The 19,846-nt window shown below is 48.5% G+C and overlaps 1 protein-coding gene across 3 annotated transcripts; it reads left to right on the top strand.

Annotated features, from left to right (window-relative positions):
• The first annotated feature begins 1,650 nt into the window (after window positions 1-1,650).
• Window positions 1,651-19,410, top strand: SMIM3 (small integral membrane protein 3). 3 transcript variants are annotated; one of them, XM_053665934.1, is made up of 3 exons: window positions 1,651-1,890; window positions 12,678-12,874; window positions 18,056-19,410. In XM_053665934.1, exon 3 carries the CDS (start codon window positions 18,067-18,069, stop codon window positions 18,247-18,249), a length of 183 nt encoding a protein of 60 aa, XP_053521909.1. In that variant the 5' UTR covers window positions 1,651-1,890; window positions 12,678-12,874; window positions 18,056-18,066; the 3' UTR covers window positions 18,250-19,410. The 3 variants fall into 3 exon arrangements, with proteins under 3 accessions (XP_053521909.1, XP_053521910.1, XP_037017780.2); XM_053665935.1 differs by lacking the exon at window positions 12,678-12,874 and adding an exon at window positions 2,057-2,466; XM_037161885.2 differs by lacking the exon at window positions 12,678-12,874 and having other exon boundaries at window positions 1,656-1,890.
• Window positions 19,411-19,846: the final 436 nt, after the last annotated feature.

Below are 19,846 nucleotides of genomic sequence, written 5' to 3'. Positions count from 1 at the left end.
TTTGGACTCAGGCGGCAACAGTTCCCCTTCCTGAGCCTCCCGCCTGCTGGCCTGCTTTGCAGGTTTTGGAGTCGTCAGCCTCCACGGCCACACAAGCCACTTCCTTGGTCAATCTGTCTCACTCTGGACCTCTCCTTACACAGACACGCACACACACACACGTACAGGTGGTTGTGTTTCTTCGGAGAACCATGACTGATACAGTAAGTTTTCAAGGCAAACCTGAAAACGAGAACGAAAAGCCTTGGTTAACTTCTTATCTTCCTCTGAGCTTTCATTCATTCAACAAATGGAGCATTGGTTCTGCCCCAAGTGCTGGTGAGAGAAAGGCAAATGTTGCAATCAGAGTTCTGAACTTGAGGCCTTGATAAAAATCAGACCCTGCCCAAAATCGTCAGTGCAGAGCAGCCAGGATTTTAGGCTCCATAATCAGACAGTCCTATTCTGGCTTTGACAACTGGCAGCTACTGACCTTGGGAGATCATTTAACCTCCCTGAGCCTCAGTTTAGTTCTTCCATCTATAAAAGCAGGCATGTGGATTAGATGATCCTTAATTTTCCCTTTGATTTTGGACACACTCAAGGCCTGAGCTCCTGCTTTTCAGAAGAATAAGACTGAAGAATGCTTGACAGCTGACTTAAAATTTGTGGGTGTAGAGCTAGGATCTGCAGCCCTGGTCACTGAGCAGGAGGTGACTGAGTTGGCTTTGTTCTGTGTGGCATCTGTGCGGGGCCTGGTAGGTCATGATAGGCCTGTCTGAGGCTAAGCTCAAACAGGCAGTGGATCACCTTGCATTGGGCTATTTCACTGTTATCAGAAAATAAACAGGATGCTCAGGCATGTTACAACTTACAACTAACCAGCTTCACGGTGGTGTTGTAAGTCAGAGGTTTTCAGTGGGTGCGGTACAAAAATTTTTAAAACATGCAATGCACTGACCTCTTTCCCCTTAGACTGTCAAATGAAGAAATGAGAACAGCCAAGACAACAATAGCCATCATGTGTGAATGAATCAAAATTATACCTTTTTTGTCATATGTATTTATATGACAAAATATATATGGCAACTATAAAAATACATGGCAACTATATATATTTATGTCGTGTGTGTGCGTCCTGCAGAATTTTAGTAATTCGGTTATGTGTGCCATGAGATGATAAAGGCTGAAAATCGCGCTAAGTCAGTCCTCACAACAGGGTTGGGAGACAGGTGTTCTTATCCTCCCTGTACAGCGAACAGCAGTCAGCAACGCGAACGAAGTCTCTTGTTAAAGATCCTACTCAGTGCATTGCAAAGCAGGAGCTCAGAGTCTGGCTCCTCCATCCAAACCCAGCTGTGTAGAGTACCGCCGGAAAGGCTCTTGGGGGACACATTTTGGGTCTGCCCTTATGGTTTACGATGCATAGAGCGGAGCCTCCGCCCCCGCCCCATGGGCGAAGTGACTGTTCAGGGCCTTACGGGGAGTGCGTGACGAGGCTGCGAGGGGAACCCGAGACTGCCCCTGAGACTGCTCCGTCTCCGCTCTCCCTTGCTGGCTCATTTCTCGTCCGCAGCCCGCGGGGAGCTGGGGGAGGAGCTGAGTCGGGTGGCGGCGGTCGTCCTGGGCTTTCCGGGGCGGTCCCTGGCCGCTGTAAATTCCTGAGCCAACGGGTTGGAGCGCCCCGTGCCCAGCCGCACGTCCCAGCCGCTGCTGCGCACTCCTGCTTCTCGGGGCTCAGAGGACCCGGGCACGTTCTGGGCTGAAGATTCCAGGACTGGGGGCCGCTTCCCACTCCGGGGACCCAGAGGAACACTCGAACCGTCCCTGTCCCAGGAACTTTCCGCAGACCTGGTGCGATACAGCTGCGGCGAGGGCCGTGCGTTCTAAACACAGCTGTGCACGACCGTGGTGAGTGGGGCCATTGGGTGTCGTGCGGAGGGGGGGGGGTCCAGTCCTTGTGCAGCCCATTATCCTCCAGCTCCCAACTCTCCACTTTTATCCCCTCTTCTCCCTCACTCCCCGCCTCCCCCGCCCTTCATCACCTTTGCATTTCCCTTTTTTTTTCTTCCGGCAGCCCTTAACTTCCAGCTGCCGTCTATGCAGGCTCTTGGCCCTGAGGGGAGGCTGGAGCTCTGATGGATGAGCCCCAGCCTCAGGAGACAGCCTTCTGCCCGGTTGTCGGTCCTGATTGTGTCAAAGCCCGAGGGAGAAGAACCCGGAGTTTGGACTCAGGGGTGGTGGTTTGCAGCCCTGCTCTGTCCCTGGTCTTTTTGCTGCTCTGTCTCCCAACCTTGTGTCTTCATCTGTGAAATGGAGAGAATAGCCTTTGCATACTGAAATCAGATGAGAAAGGGGTGTGCAAAGTATCTTGGAGAGAAGCCTTCCTCCCCGCCTCCCTCCTCTCCTCCTCTGCCTCTACTGAGGACTTGGTTGTTCCTGTCACCCGTTCCCTCGCCCCCTGTCCCTTCCAAAAATTCCTTGAGGGTAAGGACTAATATTCTAGGTTCATCTCTGAGGCATTCTTAGCACTTGGCACAGGGCCTGGCAAATAGGTGCTCAGTGGTGTTTATTGAGTGAAAGAATGAGAGACAGGACTAGACAAACCTGTACCACTGTCAGAGGTTCTCGTTTTGATTGAGTGGCCAGCCTGGGCCCATGTTCCCACCACTGCGCTTGTTTCTTCCTGCCCTCACCAGTCCTGTTGGGTCCTGGAGCTCCTGCATCCCCCGCTTTTTCTATAGTCTTCAAAGCTCTAGGCTGTCGTCGAGAAAGTTGCTCCGTCATTCAAGTGTCTAAGATTCCTTGCACACCTGCTGTGCTCTGTGCCACCGCTGTTGTTGTGTGCAAGTGGTCAGGAGGGGGTGGATGCCTGAGGGGTCGGGGCGGGGGTGGAAAGAACTGTTCCCTCCGAGTCAGGAGGCTCTGTGAGTTATCCCGACGGGGCGTTTCCATCTCCGGACCTTGTCCTCCCATCTATAGAATGGGGAAGTGGGGGTTAAGTGACTGGTGTCTGTGGTGGAGCACCATGTACTCTCTGGGTTATGCAGGCCACTCAGCGATCCTCTGAGCACATGTGAAACAGCCCAGCCGAGTGAGCTCAGGACATCACACACACACACACTTCTGGAGTAACAAGTGCTTCTCTGCTCTACCAGGGATCTCCTGTTTTCAGCCGCCCCCAGGTTATGAATAGTGCCACGGAAGTCACACGTCCTGCTCCATCAAAGCTTCCAAACAATGACCTTTCAGGGCATCAGGACTGTGGGCTCTATCGTGTAAAAGGTCTGCGGAATTCCCCCTTTCTGGCACAGCCTGAGCATCACTGAGCTGTGTTGAGGTGTTTGAGACATAACACAAACTAGAGACTGAGGAGTCCGATGTGGTAGGGTCACATTCTGAGCCGGGGGATGACAGACACAGGGGTAAAGAGGTCACCACAGCCTCAGATGTTTGCCCAGCCATATTCTGATCCTTTTTTGTATTAACTGCACTTCTGTTTCTTTTCTGTGGGTTAAACATACAATGGAAAATATCTCCCAGGAAATGGGAGTCTTTATCTGAATTGGTCTTGCACTGCCACTGTTGGCCGTGGTCTCAAAGAGAGACAAATGTACTTATACTCACAGTTTCTAGGAGTCAATGTTGCCGTTACTGCACCCCGCAGACCCCCACCCTGATTGGCTAGGTAAAGGGAATAATGTAAGCATTGTTTGATGTATATTGAGTGCTATGAACCAGACATTATTCTAAGCATTTATATATCCTAAGCATTTTTATATCCTAACTTATTTGGTCTACATCAAATCTATGACATAGGGACCATCATTACATCCATTTTATAGGTGAGGAAACTGAGGTCCGTAGAGAGAGTAAGTGACTCACCCATGGTCACTCAGGAAGTAAGTGGCAGAGCTGTGCTTTGAACCCAGGCACTGTGGCTCCAGGGACTGTGTTTTGAACTGCACTGGAATTGAGGGCCTCTGCGTTCTGATCTGGCTTCTTTCAATTACTTGCAGGGTGACCTAGGGGGAGTTAAGTGAGAATTTGACAGCCGCTGCACTAATAAATTAAGGGGCCCTAGTACCCTGCCAACTCACTGAGGAATCAGACAATAAACATCAAGTGAGAATGATGTATTTCCAGGAGGTAGGTGGCCAGGAAGGGCAGCAGATCAGAGTTATAATCGCCTTAGACACTAGACAACAGCAAAGCAGACTCAGTATAAAATCATGTACTTTAAGTTGTGTGGTTGTGTATAAGTGGAGCTTCCTTATTTTATTTTTTAAATGTTTTATTGTATTTTTTCCATTACCACTTATCCCCCTTATTACCCGCCTCCTCCGCCCCACACACACGGTCACCACACTGTTGTCCATTGGCCGATTGGGCATGTGAATGGCAGGTGACCCACTGTGTAGGGTCAGGGAAATGAAGTGGAAGAGAGAGAAAGAAAGACAGAAAGAGAAGACAAAAGTGTGTTTCAATCGATGACACATGCCTGGCACACTTGTCCCTACTCCCTCATCCCATGTCCCGGGCGGATGTTGACAGTCAGGACCTTGCGTATAACCTCCACGGGGCCAGGGAGTCCTTCTTAACTCAGTGTTCTGGGCAGCCCGCACCAGTTGACTGGGCAGCTTGTATCTTGTTCTCGCAGACTTCCTACTTCATTCCCTGGGGGTGGGGGGTACGGTCAAGGAAGTACCAAACGACCAAACAGGAAACATTTCTTTCTAAGCCCCCTGGTGGCATCTTAGGAAACGCCTTGAGGCTTTTTAAAGCTTCATCTTCTCTCCCCCTCGCTAAAGACCATCCTGGATTTGGGTCAGGGCTCCAGGGGAGGCAGGATGTCAGATCGAAGACAGCTTTTGAGAGCCGACCAGACCCTTAGAGACCCCTTAGTCCATCCTTTCCAACTGTCTGACAGGAAACTCGGACCCAGTTTGAAAGAAGGAATTATTTAGAATCACCTAGTGTATCGGTTTTCTAATGCTATCACAAGTTACCACAAATTTAATGGCTTAAGAAAAATCAAATGTATTACTACATTACGGTTCTCTGAGTCAGAAGTCTCTCTAGAATAAATCAAGGAAGGCACCATTAGGCCGTCTTTCTCTCTGGAGTCCTTCAGGGAGAATTGGTTCGCTACTTCTCTGCGTTGTTGGCAGACTCCAGTTCCCATGGCTGTAGGACCAAGGTCACTGTTTTCTCACTGCCTGTAAACGGAGGGTCATTCCCTGCTCCTCGACGCCACTGCATTCCTTGGCTCGTTGCTGCCCTCCCATTGTCCAAGCAAGCAGCGGAGATCCTGTCCTTCTCGTAGTGACTCTTCTGCCTGCCTCTTCACTGTTGGGGACTCGTGGTTAGATTCCATCTGGAATAATCCAGGATCATCTCCCCATCTCAATGTCCTTAACTTGAATCACATCTGCAAAGTCCCTTTGCCTCTGTTCTCATGACCCCACCCTCTGAGCCATGTCTCCTTTTTTATAGTCAGGGTTCTGGGGGCCAAGACATGGACACCTTTGAGGGGTCATTAATCCACCTACTGTGCACAGCAAGGTAGGGATTTAACGCCACTCTGATGTCCATGCAGCTGTCACTGAGCCCCCCTGACAGCCCACCCTGTGGACGGCCTCCTTTGTGGATCTGGCCTGGGTTTCTCCTCTGCTGGCTCCCTGTTGGTTCCTGGGACTCCGTGATTGGCTGGGTCAGATGCTACGTGCAGGCTTCACCAGCTCTGGCTGCTTTCTGATCTCTGAAATATCCTGGTGTTTTTCCATGTTCCAGCCACAGAGGAGCAGATAGAAACTCAGACAGAGAATAAGTCTTTAGAGAATTTTAGAGGAGATAAGCCAACTGGGGTAAAATGAGAACAGAAAGCTCCTCAGAGATGTTGGCTCGTCAAAGAAATGCCTCTGATTTGATTCAGTTCACATTTTTGACAGTTGTGTGCCCTGCCCATTTCATCGTAACAGAAGTTCCTGGTGAAATGGACTCTGTGCTGGGCTGGTAAATGTTTGAGACTCACTCTTATATAATGGGAGGGGAACTATTTTCAAGAATAAATGTGAACTGTGATGGCCTTTTCACCCTGAACTTGGCATGGGAAATCTCGTTTCCTTTTATCAGCCTCCCTGTCATCTTCTAGGAACACAGAAAGAAAAGGTGATACCCCGGGCAGCCACTCCCACACCCCTACACCCCCTCAACACCCAGCTCCTGAGCACGGAAAGTCAAAACTCAAACCTCAGCCCACCAGCCCACGCAAAACAGCAAGCACAGATCCTAGAGGATGTTATTCCGAAAGTCCAGTCCTTTCTGCCTGGCACATATGGGGTGGGCTGGGAAAGAAAGAGGTCCCCATAATCCTTCCTGGATGCACAGAGAGCCCAGAAAAATGACCAAATCAGCAATGCCATTTTGCTTAATAGATAGGGTTCTGACTTTTAGGATTGTTGAATTTATGCAGGAATGAGGATCCTTTCTGGACCTCCACCATTGAAGTTCCAGGAGCTGAACTCAAATCTGAAGTTCCCGAGTCTGCCCATATTCTCTCCTTCACTGTCTCAAATTATAGGCACTTACCACGTGCCAGGACCTGTGACAGGTGCTGAGGGCACAGCAGTGAATAAGAGCCAAGGCTTCTGCTCTCCTTAGGCTTGCATTTGAGCAGGCGAAGATGGCCACTAAAAACAAGCAATCAAACAAGCTAATTTTTATTTTTCTTTAAGATTTTACTTATGTATTTTTAGAGAGAGGAAAAGGGAGGGAGAACGAGGGAGAGAAATTGATGTGCAAGAAAAACATCAAGTGGCTGCCTCTCGCACTCCCCCAACCCAGGACCTGGCCGACAAACTAGGCATGTGCCTTGACTGGGATTTGAACCCACAACCTTCCAGTTCGCAAGCTGGTGCTCAACCCACTGGGCCACACCATCGAGGGCAACAAGCAAATTTTCAATTGTGAAAAGATGAAGAAGATAAAACAAGGTCTGAGATAGAGAATGGGTGATTCGTGAGGGTGGGTCCGAAAGTTTTCCGAAGAGGTGACATTCAAATTGAGGTCACGGACATTGAGACACTGGATGTTGAAAAAGAAGATCTGGGGGGGGGGTATTCTAAGAGGGAACAGTAAGAACAAAGGTCTCAAAGTGGGACCAGCACTTGGGACACAGGTCACTAGTTACCCAGCTCTTAGGTGGCCAGTGGGCCCCATTCTTGGTACTTGAGTGGTCCTCTCTGTCTGGTCTGAATGCTCCATTCTCTGCTGACAGTCTCACCAGCTCCTGAGCATAGAGCTTTACAGGGTCCTATAAGCTGTGTGAGGCTGGTCCACCCCCAAGTCTACTGCCCCGGGAACCACCAGCCTCGTTGTTCACATTCTGCAAGATGCCTGAAGAGAGGCCCCCAGCATCGGTGACTCAGAGCCGGTTCGAGCCTCCCCTTCCCTGGCCCCTGTGCCTAGTGGGAATGAAGCAGCCACGAGCTCTGGCAGTGACACCTGCAGGAAGCCACCTGCCTCTGTCTGCCTTTTCTCCCACTTTGGGATAACTAAGCTTGCTTGCCAGCAGGAAGTCATTTCTTTTATTGCCTTCTTCCTCAGTAACCTCCTGGGCGATAAAACCAGTTGGATAACCACTGGCAATACCTCAGAAGTGAACTGTTAAGCAGCAGTTCTGATGTGAGGGTGTGCATTTGTGGTGGAAGGTCAAAGCTAGCACAGACGATCAAAGGCTATTTGTTTACGAAACTGTCACTGTGGTTTCCTAGGTCAGAGTCAGAGTGGTCACCGCACCCAGACTGAGTGGGGCCTCTGAGCTCTTTGAATTTAGCAGCTATGCTGTGAAGCCCTTACTGTGTACCAGGCGTCGTCCTGTGTGCTTTGTGTGCATCAGGTTGTTCAGCTTCCCTGGTGTCCCAATGAAGTAGTTACCATCATTTGTTATTATTCCCATTTTACAGGCAAAACTGAAGCTGAAAGGTGTTAAGCCTCTTGCCAAAGCCACGAGGACTACATATGCTCCCAACGCACAGTGTAGCCCGTCACCTCGGGGCTTTGTTGTCTGCTCTGCATACCCTGCCTTTCCTCTTTGAGGATTTCTCCCTTTTGAACTCCTACTTCAAAGCCCAAATCCAAAGGCCGCCTTCTTTGTAAAGCTCTCTACTTTACATGGGCAAAACCAAATGAGTGAGGATTTGTATTTTTCAAGCATTGGTCATGTTGCAGGACTGTGTGTGTTTGCCCCACCTTATCCACTCAGTAGGACGGCGTGACGCAGTGCTTTCCCTGTCCCCGTGTTACAGGTCAGAAGGCTGAGGTTTGGAGATTTAAAACAACTTGTCCACAGTCACACCTCCAGTGAGGGTGGAAAGCAGGTTTCGAATGAAGATCCTCTTACCTGCGGAGCTCATGCTTCTCTCTACCTCCTTCCTCTTCTCCAGCAGCACGTGCTTTGTACCTTCAGCGTAGCACTTCTTTGCCTTGGATCACCATTGGCGGTTGTGATTAATGTGTTTTTTCCTCCATAAGAAAGTGAACTCCTTAAGGACAAACGCTGTTTTATCTATCTGTGTCTCTGTACCACTCCTCAATCCCCAGTGTTAATCACAGGGCCATAAATGTTTTCTGAATGGGATTGAATTGCCACGCTACCACTTTCATACTTGGACTGGAGGGATAGGTCAGGGAAATCAAGCATGCAGTTGGTTGATTTAAAAAATTGTTGATATTGATTAATCATCGATCATCTTTGATGATAAAGACAGGGTCCAAATTGGGGATGCTAGCAAACTAGCTGTAGGAGGGGAGAATATTTGCTCAAGCCATTAAGTTCCTGCATAAGGCCAAGAATTATTAATCACAGAACAAACAATTCTAGAGCGCTTACTGTGTGTCGGAACAGTGCTCAGTGCTATGCGTGATTTTCCTGAACCCTGTGGGGCAGATACCATTCTTGTCCCACTTTTGTTTTTGTTTGCAGCTGAGGAAATGAAAGCGGTAGCAAGTTTAAGTAAGTTGTTCAAGGTTAGTCAGCTAGAAAGTAGTGGAACCAGATTCAAATCCAAGCCGCCTGGCCTCCAAGCCTGCGCTTTTAACACTACTCTGCAGTGTGAGTGTAAAGAAAAGGCTTCCCTGCCATTTTCCAGTATTTCCTCCATCCAGAAGGGCGTCCACGGCCCTCCCAGAACACAGGAGCTTGGGGATTTGTGGGTTGTTTATTCAGCACCTATACCACTGATTTGGTGAGGGGAAGCGAGCTGGACTGGGAGAAGTCAGTGCCGGACAGAGCAGAGCCCAGAGAGTCACCCCTTCCTCTCCTGGTGCGCCATCCCACATGCGTGAGAGGGTTTCCCATTTTGGTGGACTCGCCCACTACAGGGGGGATTCCAGTGTCTCCCCCTCTCTTCTCTGATGTTCTCACCCAGTGTCAGGAATAAATAAGTTACGAGGCTCACTCATTACCTTCTTCACTAGATGTAATTGCATTTGGGCCTTGAGTCGAGGAGATGGAGTGCAATTTGGACAGGCATTGTGCCTGTGAGGGTGCTTTCCTGGTGAAGTCGCTTAGGGCTCTGGGCCTCAAGGTCGTCTGTAACCTTTTACAAGTAAAGAGGTCTAATTAAGAAGCCTGGCTGGCTCTCACTGTTTACATCAGTTTATTCTCCACCACCGCCTTCTCCAGCCTGATCCCCCACTTTCTTCTCTCACCTCCTTGTTCGATACAAGACACTGAGGGAATTGAGCACCGAACACCCGGAGGCCTGAGCACTCCCCTCTGTTCTGCCACTAACTTGCTATGTGACCTTGGGCAAGTCACTGCCATCAATCTATAAAACGGGAGGTAGGTTACATGGTTTAAACCAGAGAGTGTCTGTGTGGAATACCATTCATTTGTAGAAGTCTCATTTGCACAGAGCAAACCCAGTGAGATATTTTCCTCTGCACAGAACAAACCTGGTATTGTAATATTGGTTTTCTATTGCTACAAATTTAGTGGCTTAAAACATACATTCATGGTGTCATAGTTTCTGTTATTTTTATTATTATATTTTTCCTTTAGAATTTCTATTTGGTTCTTAAAAAATATATATCTGACCCTGGCCGGGTAGTTCAGTTGGTTGGAGCATCGTTCCTTAAACCAAACAGTTGTGGATTTGATTCCTCATCAGGGCTACAAGAATCGACCAATGAATGCATCAGTAAGTGGAACAACAGATCAATGCCTGTCTCTCTCAAATCAAAAAACATATCCTCAGGTGAGGATTAAAATAAATAAGTAAGTAAATAAATAAATAAATCTGTTGTGTTTTTTTTTCTTGTAGTTTCCAGTTCTCTGTCAAAATTCTCAATCTTGGATTTTTTTCCTCTTGAACACAGTAGGCAAGGTCACCGAAAGTCTGACAGTTCCAGCATCTAGAGCTCTGTAGATCTTTTTCTATTGTCGTCGTTCTGGAGGGTGCCATCCTTGTCATCTCACTGTTTTCTATTCCTGCTTATTTTGCATTGTGTATTGAACATTCTGTGTGAATTAAAAAGTTGGAAGCCCATTGTGATGTCATCTCCTCTAGGGAGGGTAGAGCTTCACTTCTGCCAGGCACCCGGAAGTCCAGAACAACCTTAATTCAACTTCAGGGACTCGGATGATGCAAAGCTGCTTGTTTCTCAGGGATTGGTATACATCTCGTTCACTCTTCGAGTTGAAAGTGCTCGGTGAAGTCCAACCTCAAAGTGCAGGGGTTGTACTCCCCTTCTCTTGGCAGACTTGAACTCCTGAGTCCGTCAGAACCACTGCTTAGTCCCTCTCCATCCTCCGCTGGTGGAAATGCTGTTCAAAGGCCAGGCTCGCCTCCCTGGGTGTCTGTCTTCTCCCAGATCTCAGCCTGGTACTTCCTCATTATTTTGTTATTCTTAGTGCCTTCGAGCATATTCTTTTTTGGTCCAGTTTCTCTAGTTGTCCACAGTAAGAGTGTTGATCAAAATGGTCTAGCTTGGCATTATTGGAAATAAAAGCCCTAATCTTGGTAGATTGCCTATCTCTTCTTACTTCTCTGAATCTAGAATGGCTTTTGAGCAAAAGCAGTAAGAGTCTGGTCTGGACTTAGAAGAGAGCTGTGGATCTGCCACGCTGCACGCTCACACTCCGGGGTCTCTGTGGATGCTTTGGAGGTGGCTTAGGTGGCGGTGAGGACAGGATCAGGAGACCCTGACGTAGCGGTGGGATCCCACCTACCTAGCTTTGTGATTGCTGGCCATTAGCCTCCCTCAGCTTTCGTCTCCACGCCTGTAGAGCAGCAGTGCGTCCCACACAGGGTCACTGTGCAGCTCGAGTAGGTTAGTGTGTGGGATGAGGACTAGCAGGTACTGAGCACTTGGCGCTTTTTGAACTAATGCTGGCTTGTTGCGATCCCGTGTTAGAGGAAAAAGGGGAGAAGGGCAACTTCACTTCTCTGTCCTCTGGGCAGTGCAAGAGCTACGTCTTCTGAGTAAGTAATGGTAATTCCTGAAAGAGTTTCTTGTGTGTAGCAAGTACTTGATGAATGAATAAATGAGTGAGTGAATGAACAAACAACTATCCTGGACAGAGTTACTTTTTCTGACAGTGCCCAGCCCAAAGCAATACTGCTCTGTCCGGGGGTAAAAGTCACTGCTGGGGAGTGAGCCTCGTAGTTAAAAAAGCTGGATGGACAGCGCAGACTAGTCACTTTGCATTCAGTCATTCTAAACTTCAGACTTGTAGGAAGTTTTCATTTATGAACTAAAAATAATTTATATGTTTTGTCAGAACTAGAAAATTTGCCTATGGTGGAATTGGCTGGAACAATGACTTTCATTTTTTTACAAGAGGACTTTTAGATGCTTAGAAAAATGGTCTCAGAATAAAACTTGACATTTCCTCAAGCAGTCAACAAGTCCGTCCGTCCTCCCCCCCCCCGCCCCTTCCTTCCTATATTGGACCAAGTACAGCACTTGATAAATTAGATGAATTTTCCACCTTTGGAGAAGGTACAATGTTTTCTTCCCTTGGAGGAACTACGGTTTTGTACCTTACACTTAGTTTTGCTAACGGACACAAAAACAGCCGTTTGGGGATTATCCACTTTCCCATTGAACTGTCTGTTTCCCTTCGACTCAGGGCTTGTGGTGCAGGGACCTCACGGTGCCAGTGGTAGGCGACACCAATGGCTTCCTTGCTTGTCAGCTCAGGGAGGTGTTAACGCAGTTTCTTAGACAAACTTACACTGAACACGTGTCAAGGCTTATTACTCGTTAATGAGGCCAACAGATAAAGTACGCCGGTTTAAAATGCCGGGGTTTAGGGCTGACTGCTGTTTTCCCTCCTAGTCGCAGAAATGTCGTGTTTTATTTATCAGCAACAAGGCGAAGTTTGTGGCATAAATGGTTTAGGCCATTTTCTCACATGACCCATTATATTCAGGTATAACAAGTAATATATCTGCAAAGCAACTGATAAGCGGATCGATTTTTGGTTATTAAATGTGCCAAGGCACAGAGTTTCACGCCCTCACCGGGAACCAGTGCCCCCGGATGCCAAACAGAGGTCAAACAGAAGTCAGCTGGCAGCGGCTTGGAGTCCTGCTTTTTCTCAAGCAAGTTTTTTCCAGCACGCCATTAAGGAGGCTGAGCATATGGTTTGCAGAGCTCTAATTTGGGGGTAAGTTCTTCTTTCACAGTGGCGGGAGGTGGAAGTGACTGGAATCCCTATTACAAGGGACAGATCAGCCCGCTAGAGGATACATGGCTGAGGATCGGGAAGGTTAAAGGGAGACAGAGCTCCCGGTGCCCTCTGTCGCCTGGCCACGCGGAAGGCCAGCCTCACAGCCCTGGAGCCTGGGGCTGGAGGGGAAGCTAAACAGCTGGGCTGCACCAGGTGAGCATTTTTGTGCTGTGGTTGATTATTACTGTTAGTTTGAATTGTATACGTGAAGGGGATGAGCACCCTAGTCTCTAGTGCTTGGGCCCTCTAAGGATACTGATCCGGCCCAGTTGAGTGAGTAGAACCCCCACCCCCTCCCTAGACCCCTCCCCAGCACTCCAGAGAGGCTGCGCTTCTGTCTGATTTTTGTGATGGAGGTTTTAAACAATTTTATGTGCAAAAGAGTAATATTTGTACAGTCAAAAATACACTTTACAGGAAAAAGTTTCATTCATCTCTTGTTCTGTTTTCTTTAGGTAGGGGCAGTAACGATCAGATTTATGTCTTCGAACGATTATTCTGGAAGGGGCAGGGTTGGGGGGGTGTCATTGTTCTGTGAGTGGTTGTGGATGAGCCCCGAAGCCCAAGTTCCTGTAAATGGCAGGTTTTGCTGACGAAAAGCAGCCAGGGAGATTATGTGTTCCTGGCACTTGTAGTCACAGAGACTCATGTTAATGGGCTTACCAGAAAGGGTTTTTGCGGGGTTCCTGTGACCCAAAGCAAGCTAGCAGTTGATGTAATCAGGACACCACAAAAAATAAATTCTCCCGCCCCCGTACCTCCGTAGCAGTGTTCGTGAGTCTCCTATGACTCATGCTTTCATGCCTTTGAACTTGGAGAAAGTGACCGTGTTTCCAAGGCTGAAGCAGGGCCAGCCTGTGTATCTGCCTCCTCTATAGCCCCTAGCCTGATACTCCAGTGGCCTTGGGGAATCTTTCCAGAGGCTTCTCCTTCATCCCAGAATTGCCCAGGTCTGACCAGACTGGCAACGGAGCACCTAGGAATCAATTCTCAAATTATAGTGCTAGAAAGGGTTGTGGAGGTAGTTGAGTCCAGGGGTTCCCAAACCCGGCCGCACATTCAGATCACCCAGGAGATGAGGGAAAGAGCCCTTTCCATCTCCTTTTGAGTCTAATTCACTGTCCTGTCTGGAACAGGACCCAGAAATCAGTGGGTTTTTTTATACTGTCCAAACGTGGTTCTCAGCATGCTTGCTGCATAGCACTTGGTGACCACTGACCTAGCCTCATAGTTAAACCTTATTTGACTTAAAAATTATATATATAAATCAACTGTGGGACATCTACACAATTCTACTCGGGCATAAAAAAGATGAAAATTGTACTCTTTGTGATAGTGTGGATGGACCTGAAGTACATTATGCTAAGTAAATAAACCAGTCAGAGAAAGACAAATACCAGATTTCACTCGTATGTGGAATCTAATGAATGAACTGAGCTAACAAGCAAAACAGGGACAGACTCAGTGATGGAGAGCAGATGACAGCTAGTTGGGGGGGCAGTAGGGTAGGGGGTGGAGGGACTGAGCAAAAAAGGAAGAAAGATTCATGAACATGGACCACAGTGTGGTGATTTCTGGGGAGAGGGGGACAGAAGGGGGACTAAATGGTAATGGAGAAAAATATACAAAGATTAAATTAAAAATTATATATGTGTGTATTTACCCTTTTTAAAACAGAGAATTATAAAGACCCCCCTCCCCAAATGCCATTTTCCCTTCAATCCAGTTGTTATAAAAAATGAAAAGTGAAGAAGACACACAGACGGTCAGCAGGTACATAAAAAAGATGCTCAACATCACCGATCAGGGAAATGCGAGTGCAAACCACAGTGCGGCGGCACCTCACACCTGTGAGGACGGCGATCACCAAGAGGAAGTGAGTGCTCTGTTGTGTGCAAGGTGAGGACACAGAGGAGAGGAACTTCCGTGCACTCTTGGGAATGTAAATTCGTGCAGCCACAGAATAGAAAAGTGTGAAGCTTCCTCAAGTATTAAAAATAGAGTTGCCATATCACCCAGAAATTCTACTTTTGGGTATTTACTGGAAGAAAAGGAAAACATCGATTTGAAAAGACATACACACCCCCATGTTCACTGCAGCATTAATTTGCAACAGCCAAGATGTGGAAACAACCCAAGTGGCCATCAGTGGGCGAGTGGGTAAAGAAAAGGTGGTGTAGAAGTCGTGGGATATTATTCAGCCATAATAAATAACGAAATCTTGCCATTTGCTACAATGTGGATGGATCTGTAGGATGGTCCGTTATGCTAAGTGAAATTAGGCAGAGAAAGAGAAATACCGTATCATCTCACTTACACATGCAGAATATGACAAACCCCCAAACTCATGTGTCTGGAGAACAGACTGGTGGTTGCCGGAGGCTGGCGGTAGGGGGTGGGCGAAATGGGGGAAAGGCGTCAAAAGGTACAAACTTCCAGGTCAAAAATAAGTGAGTCACAGGGATGTGAGGGGCTGCCTGGTGACTGCAGTTTACAGTATTTGTAGCGCATGTTCAAAAGTTGCTAAGAGAGTATATCTGAAAAGTGCTCACCACAAGAAAAAAATACGTGTAACTGTGGGCAGTGATGTTACCTAGACTCACTGTGGTGATCATGTTGCGGCATATACAAATTCCAAATCACTACGCTGTACACTTGAGGGTAACTTGTTACAAGTCAAATTATAACTCAACTTAAGAAAAGAAAGAAAATGGAGTTGCTTCCTTGACAACATCAGATTCTTAGGGCCCGGACTCCTCATCGGCGCTGCTTCCAGTGAAGAGGAAACTCGTGCCTGTGCCCGTCATCTGAGAGCAGGATGAGCGGGTAGTAGATATTCTATCGACACCAATGAAAACAACAAAAGCAGTGCCTTTCCACATGTGGGCAGTAGCTAAAGAAGAAACGCGTGTTCGAGTTTAGGAAATTCAAACACTATAAAGACATGAAGAATGAAAAGCAAAAACTTCCACGCCTAGTCTAACACTCCAAAGGTCATCGCTATTAACACTACTTTGGGAGTCCACCCATAGAAGATTTTTTTATTTTTGTACCATCACCTGTCTATCTACTGGATTCTACAAAATCTGAACCAATGGAATTATCCTATCCATATTATCCTGCACTTCCCTTTTTTCCCACTTATAGTGTTTTGGAGCTCACCACAGATCATCATTCTTTTAGATAACTATTAAATAAGTTAATGTTTGTAATGCAGTAGAGTAATGCTTGGTGTGTAACAAGCATTACATATTTGTGACATGAATGAATGGAAATTGCCATGTGGCATTCCATTATCTGAATATACCTTACTTGTACTATTTATGGACACTTCTGTTACCAGCTGCGGTAACAGACGATGTAGAAATGACATCCTTGTACCTACACCTTGGGGACTCTGCGCTGGTCATCAGTACCACAGTTCCGTAGTCAGTGTGCAAATCAGTCCGTCAGTGTGGTAACCAGTACCTTCCTTAGGGTGGCAACAGTGGGCGTGGAGCCGAAGGGAATAGAAAGAAAAAGTGACAGGGAAAAGCGGGAACTGGGACTAGAACTGGGAATTTTGCTTAGGCCTAGACTCACAGGATTAAAGGTCTTTAGCTGTAGGAGGAGCCTGTTCGTTCCAGGCTCTGGGCAAGGGCTGCATTACGGCTGCGGTTCCCGAGCTGTGTCTGAGTCCTGGGGAGCCACAGGGGACTCACTGGAAAAGCGAGTATGGGGGCTGCAAGGTGATTAACATTTAAAAAAACACTTTTTATTGATTTTTAGAGCGAGGGAGTGATCGACGTAAGAAAGAAACACCAATCAGTTGCACCCCATAGGCACCCTGACTGGGGATTGAACCCCCAACCCTTTGGCATATGGGAGGACACTCCAGCCAACTGGGCCATGCTGGCCAGAGCAGGGCCTTTAGCATCCCTGACAGGAACAGTGACGTTTGACATCTCTCAGACACTGCATAAGCCACGGGCTAAGGACAGTTTGCAGTCTAACCCTGACCTCACTACATTCCTTGTGACGATGGCATGCTTTGTGGAGCCGAGGCTTCGGTGGTGGCCGTGATGCTGCATGTACCGCGTGGCACGCATGTGGCACAGGAAGGAAGCACCCATCGTCCGATCGGACTCCGACGTTTCAAAAGTTGTACAGCGCCCAGTCAGTGCACACACCCCATTTGTCGGCGACCAGTTAAGAATGAAAAACATATTTTTCTTTTAATTTGTGTCTATTATATTTTTCAGACAGCTGCTAATTAGGACACAAACCCTTATTAAGTTGTTTGAACCAACTATGGAATACATGGAACTGCTAGGTATTTCTTTTGGCCTGCTGTGCTATTAAGAAATGACTGGAACACTATGGGTGCCGTGCAGGGGGGAAGTTTGGGAACAACTGACTTACGTACTTTACCCATCGGGACTCTAGTAGCTGCAAGTGAGAGAAACCAGACTGGCTCTGCTTAAGCAAAGTCAGAAATCGGCTTATTCTCTGGGATGTCCTGGCTTGCACATGGCGTCAGGCTGAGCCAGGTCCATGTGCCCGAATGAAGTAACAAGGCTCTGAATCTCTTTTATCTCTGGGATGGGCTCTCCATATATGGGCCAGAGAGCCCGTCACCATCAGTTCTGGACTCATACCCTTACAGCAGAAAGAGGCATCTTTCCTGGTGGTTTGTGCAGAGAAGCCGTGGGGGGACTTTGGTCCATCTAGCTGGGGTTGCTCACCTGTCCCTGAATCGAGCCATGGAGATTTGTCATGGGCAAACCTAAGTGACGTATTCATCCCTGCGCTCAGGAGAATGCCCTATGACACGGAGTAGGTAGGTTCTTCACAGAAAAGAAGGGGTTCTGTTACCAGGAGAATTGGAGAAGGGGGACAGGACTGGAAGCAATGAGTCTCCCCTTTTATAGGAAGGGCAATAGATGGTAATACGGTAGTTTTAATAGTCCAACACGGAGGCTCTGGAGTCCCACCCATCTAGCTTCACTTCCTTGGGCAAATTAGCTACATCTACATCTTTTCAGGTTTTAGAGTCCCCATCTCTGAAATGGGAATAACTGAAGATAAAGGCCAAGAAATAAAAAGCCCCAACAAAAGTCCTTACCTCTAGGGTTGGCGTTTGAAGTGAGTTAGTACAGATGAGTGCCTAGCACCGCGCCTGCCACTCAGGAAGCCTCAGTAGGTGAGGCCACTGTTGTTATCGATCGAGCATCCTTAAAGGTCACACAGCCCGGAAGTGGCCCCGGCTTCCGGCTCCTGGACCAGGTTTTCCCCCCAACGGGGAGGCAGGGAGAGGGGGCGGCACAGTGATTTCCGCTTTCCTGTCTGTTGCAGAGCGAAACAGCATGGACGCAGCCAGCCAGGTCCCTGCGGAAGTCGAGCTCCCCAAGCACATCCTGGACATCTGGGTCATTGTCCTCGTCATCCTGGCCACCATTGTCATCATGACCTCCTTGCTGCTGTGCCCGGCCACTGCAGTCATCATCTATCGCATGCGGGCGCATCCTGTCCTCAATGGGGCCGTCTGAGGTCTTCCCAAGAGGGGCAGGGGAGGGGTGAGGGCAGCGTCCCCTCCCCTGGACTCTTCCCTCCTCAGAACAGCAGCAGGAGGGAGTCTGGAGTATAGATTCTGGAGCTTGGTGTGTGAGGGGAGGCCCAAGTTCCGTTTTGGTTCTGCCACTGGCCAGCTGTGTGAGTTCCGCCAGGGGACCTGATTCCATGAGTTCCAAGGCCCTCATCTTCCAGATGGAGGATTGCGACCCCTGCCCTTCCTACCTCCGAGGGTCGTGAGAACCGAGGACCTGGGGGAGGTTCCAGCTGTCTGAGAGCAGACACTCAGAGGGTACTGCTGAGTGTCCAGAAGCCCTGAAGAACCAAAGAACCTGACTGCTGCTGCTGGCCTTCAAGGTGGCCAGGGGAGACGCTGGGCGCAGAGTGGCCTTTGTCGGTGCCCCTCCCGTCAAACCAAGCGAAGGCACCCTGTCCTCGTCCCAAGGGGCCATCAGCACACTGGCTCAAAGTTATTTCCTTTGAGGTGCCATTCCCTCGAGTTTTCTGATTTGGGCGGAAATTGATCATGCGGGGGAGGAGATGGGTAGAACTTTCCAGGACCTTCTCTGTGCCAGAGTCTGCCCACGTGCAGTCTGGAGGAGGGCTCTGCCATTTCTTGGCAATGCCGAGGGAGCTGGGCAGCTCTGTCATTCTGCTCTGGACTGGCAGAGCTTTGGCACTCTAGTAATGTTGGAAAACGCTGAGTGGCTGAGCTCCCCGGCCAGCTTTCAGGGTCTCCAGCCCCCTCTGCTTGTGTGCCCCACACCGGGGAGCTCTGTCCCTCTGCCCCAGCTCCTGCCATGATTCACTCCATGGTATCGCGTGTACGCCCTTCACTCCCTCCCACCAGCACTGCAACCGATCCAAGGTACAGACTTACAGTGTGAGAAGTGTTCCCAGGATTTTTGAAACTAACTCAAAACAATGATGGCTCTTTAGATGCTATGGCTTATATTTATATAGAGGGATTTCTGGACCACTCAAGCTCTTTGACCCAAACCAGGAGCATCCTGGGGTCTATTAAATTATATAAGAAGATAGCACAGGTATCTGGACATCACAGTGTGTAAATGATGCTTTTACGCCGACATGATCTCATTGATGTACACAACCAGTTAACAATAAAGTGCTGGAACGAGCACGTCTGGGGCCTTTCTCTACAGAGTACATATCAAACCCAGGAACTCAGGTCACAGGTCTCCACTGAATTCATGGGTCTGAGAGACCGTTTGGATGTCGGAACAAAGAGAAAGACAACAATCGAGTTGACCTCCAGGGTTCTGGCTTCAGCAAGCGGGCGAATACTTGTGCAACCCACACAGACAAGGCAGGGAGAAGAACGGGTTTTGGAAGGAGAAACGAAGTTAGTACTAGGACGTGTTGAGCTTGGGGTGCCTCGGGGAGACACTCAGGGTTCAGTTGGGAACTGGGTCTGTTCGTTGGGAGGCATCTCATGGCAGGAGGCATGTTTGGGGGGGTCATCCACATATGGTAGCCATGGCGAACGTGGACAGGATCACCCAGGCAGGCTGAGAGGAGTGAGGTGTAAATGCGGAACTTGGAGTCCACTGGGTA

The sequence above is a fragment of the Artibeus jamaicensis genome, unplaced genomic scaffold, assembly GCF_021234435.1.
Source record: "Artibeus jamaicensis isolate MK-2021 breed Jamaican fruit bat unplaced genomic scaffold, CSHL_Jam_final contig_432, whole genome shotgun sequence".
In the NCBI taxonomy this organism is placed as follows: Eukaryota; Metazoa; Chordata; class Mammalia; order Chiroptera; family Phyllostomidae; genus Artibeus; species Artibeus jamaicensis.
Note: the sequence above shows the minus strand (reverse complement) of the source record. Positions and strands in the feature narration are given on the sequence as shown.

Coding starts and splice junctions, on each gene's coding strand:
- SMIM3 (XM_053665934.1), top strand. CDS start 18,067: ATGGACGCAGCCAGCCAGGTCCCTGCGGAAGTCGAGCTCCCCAAGCAC.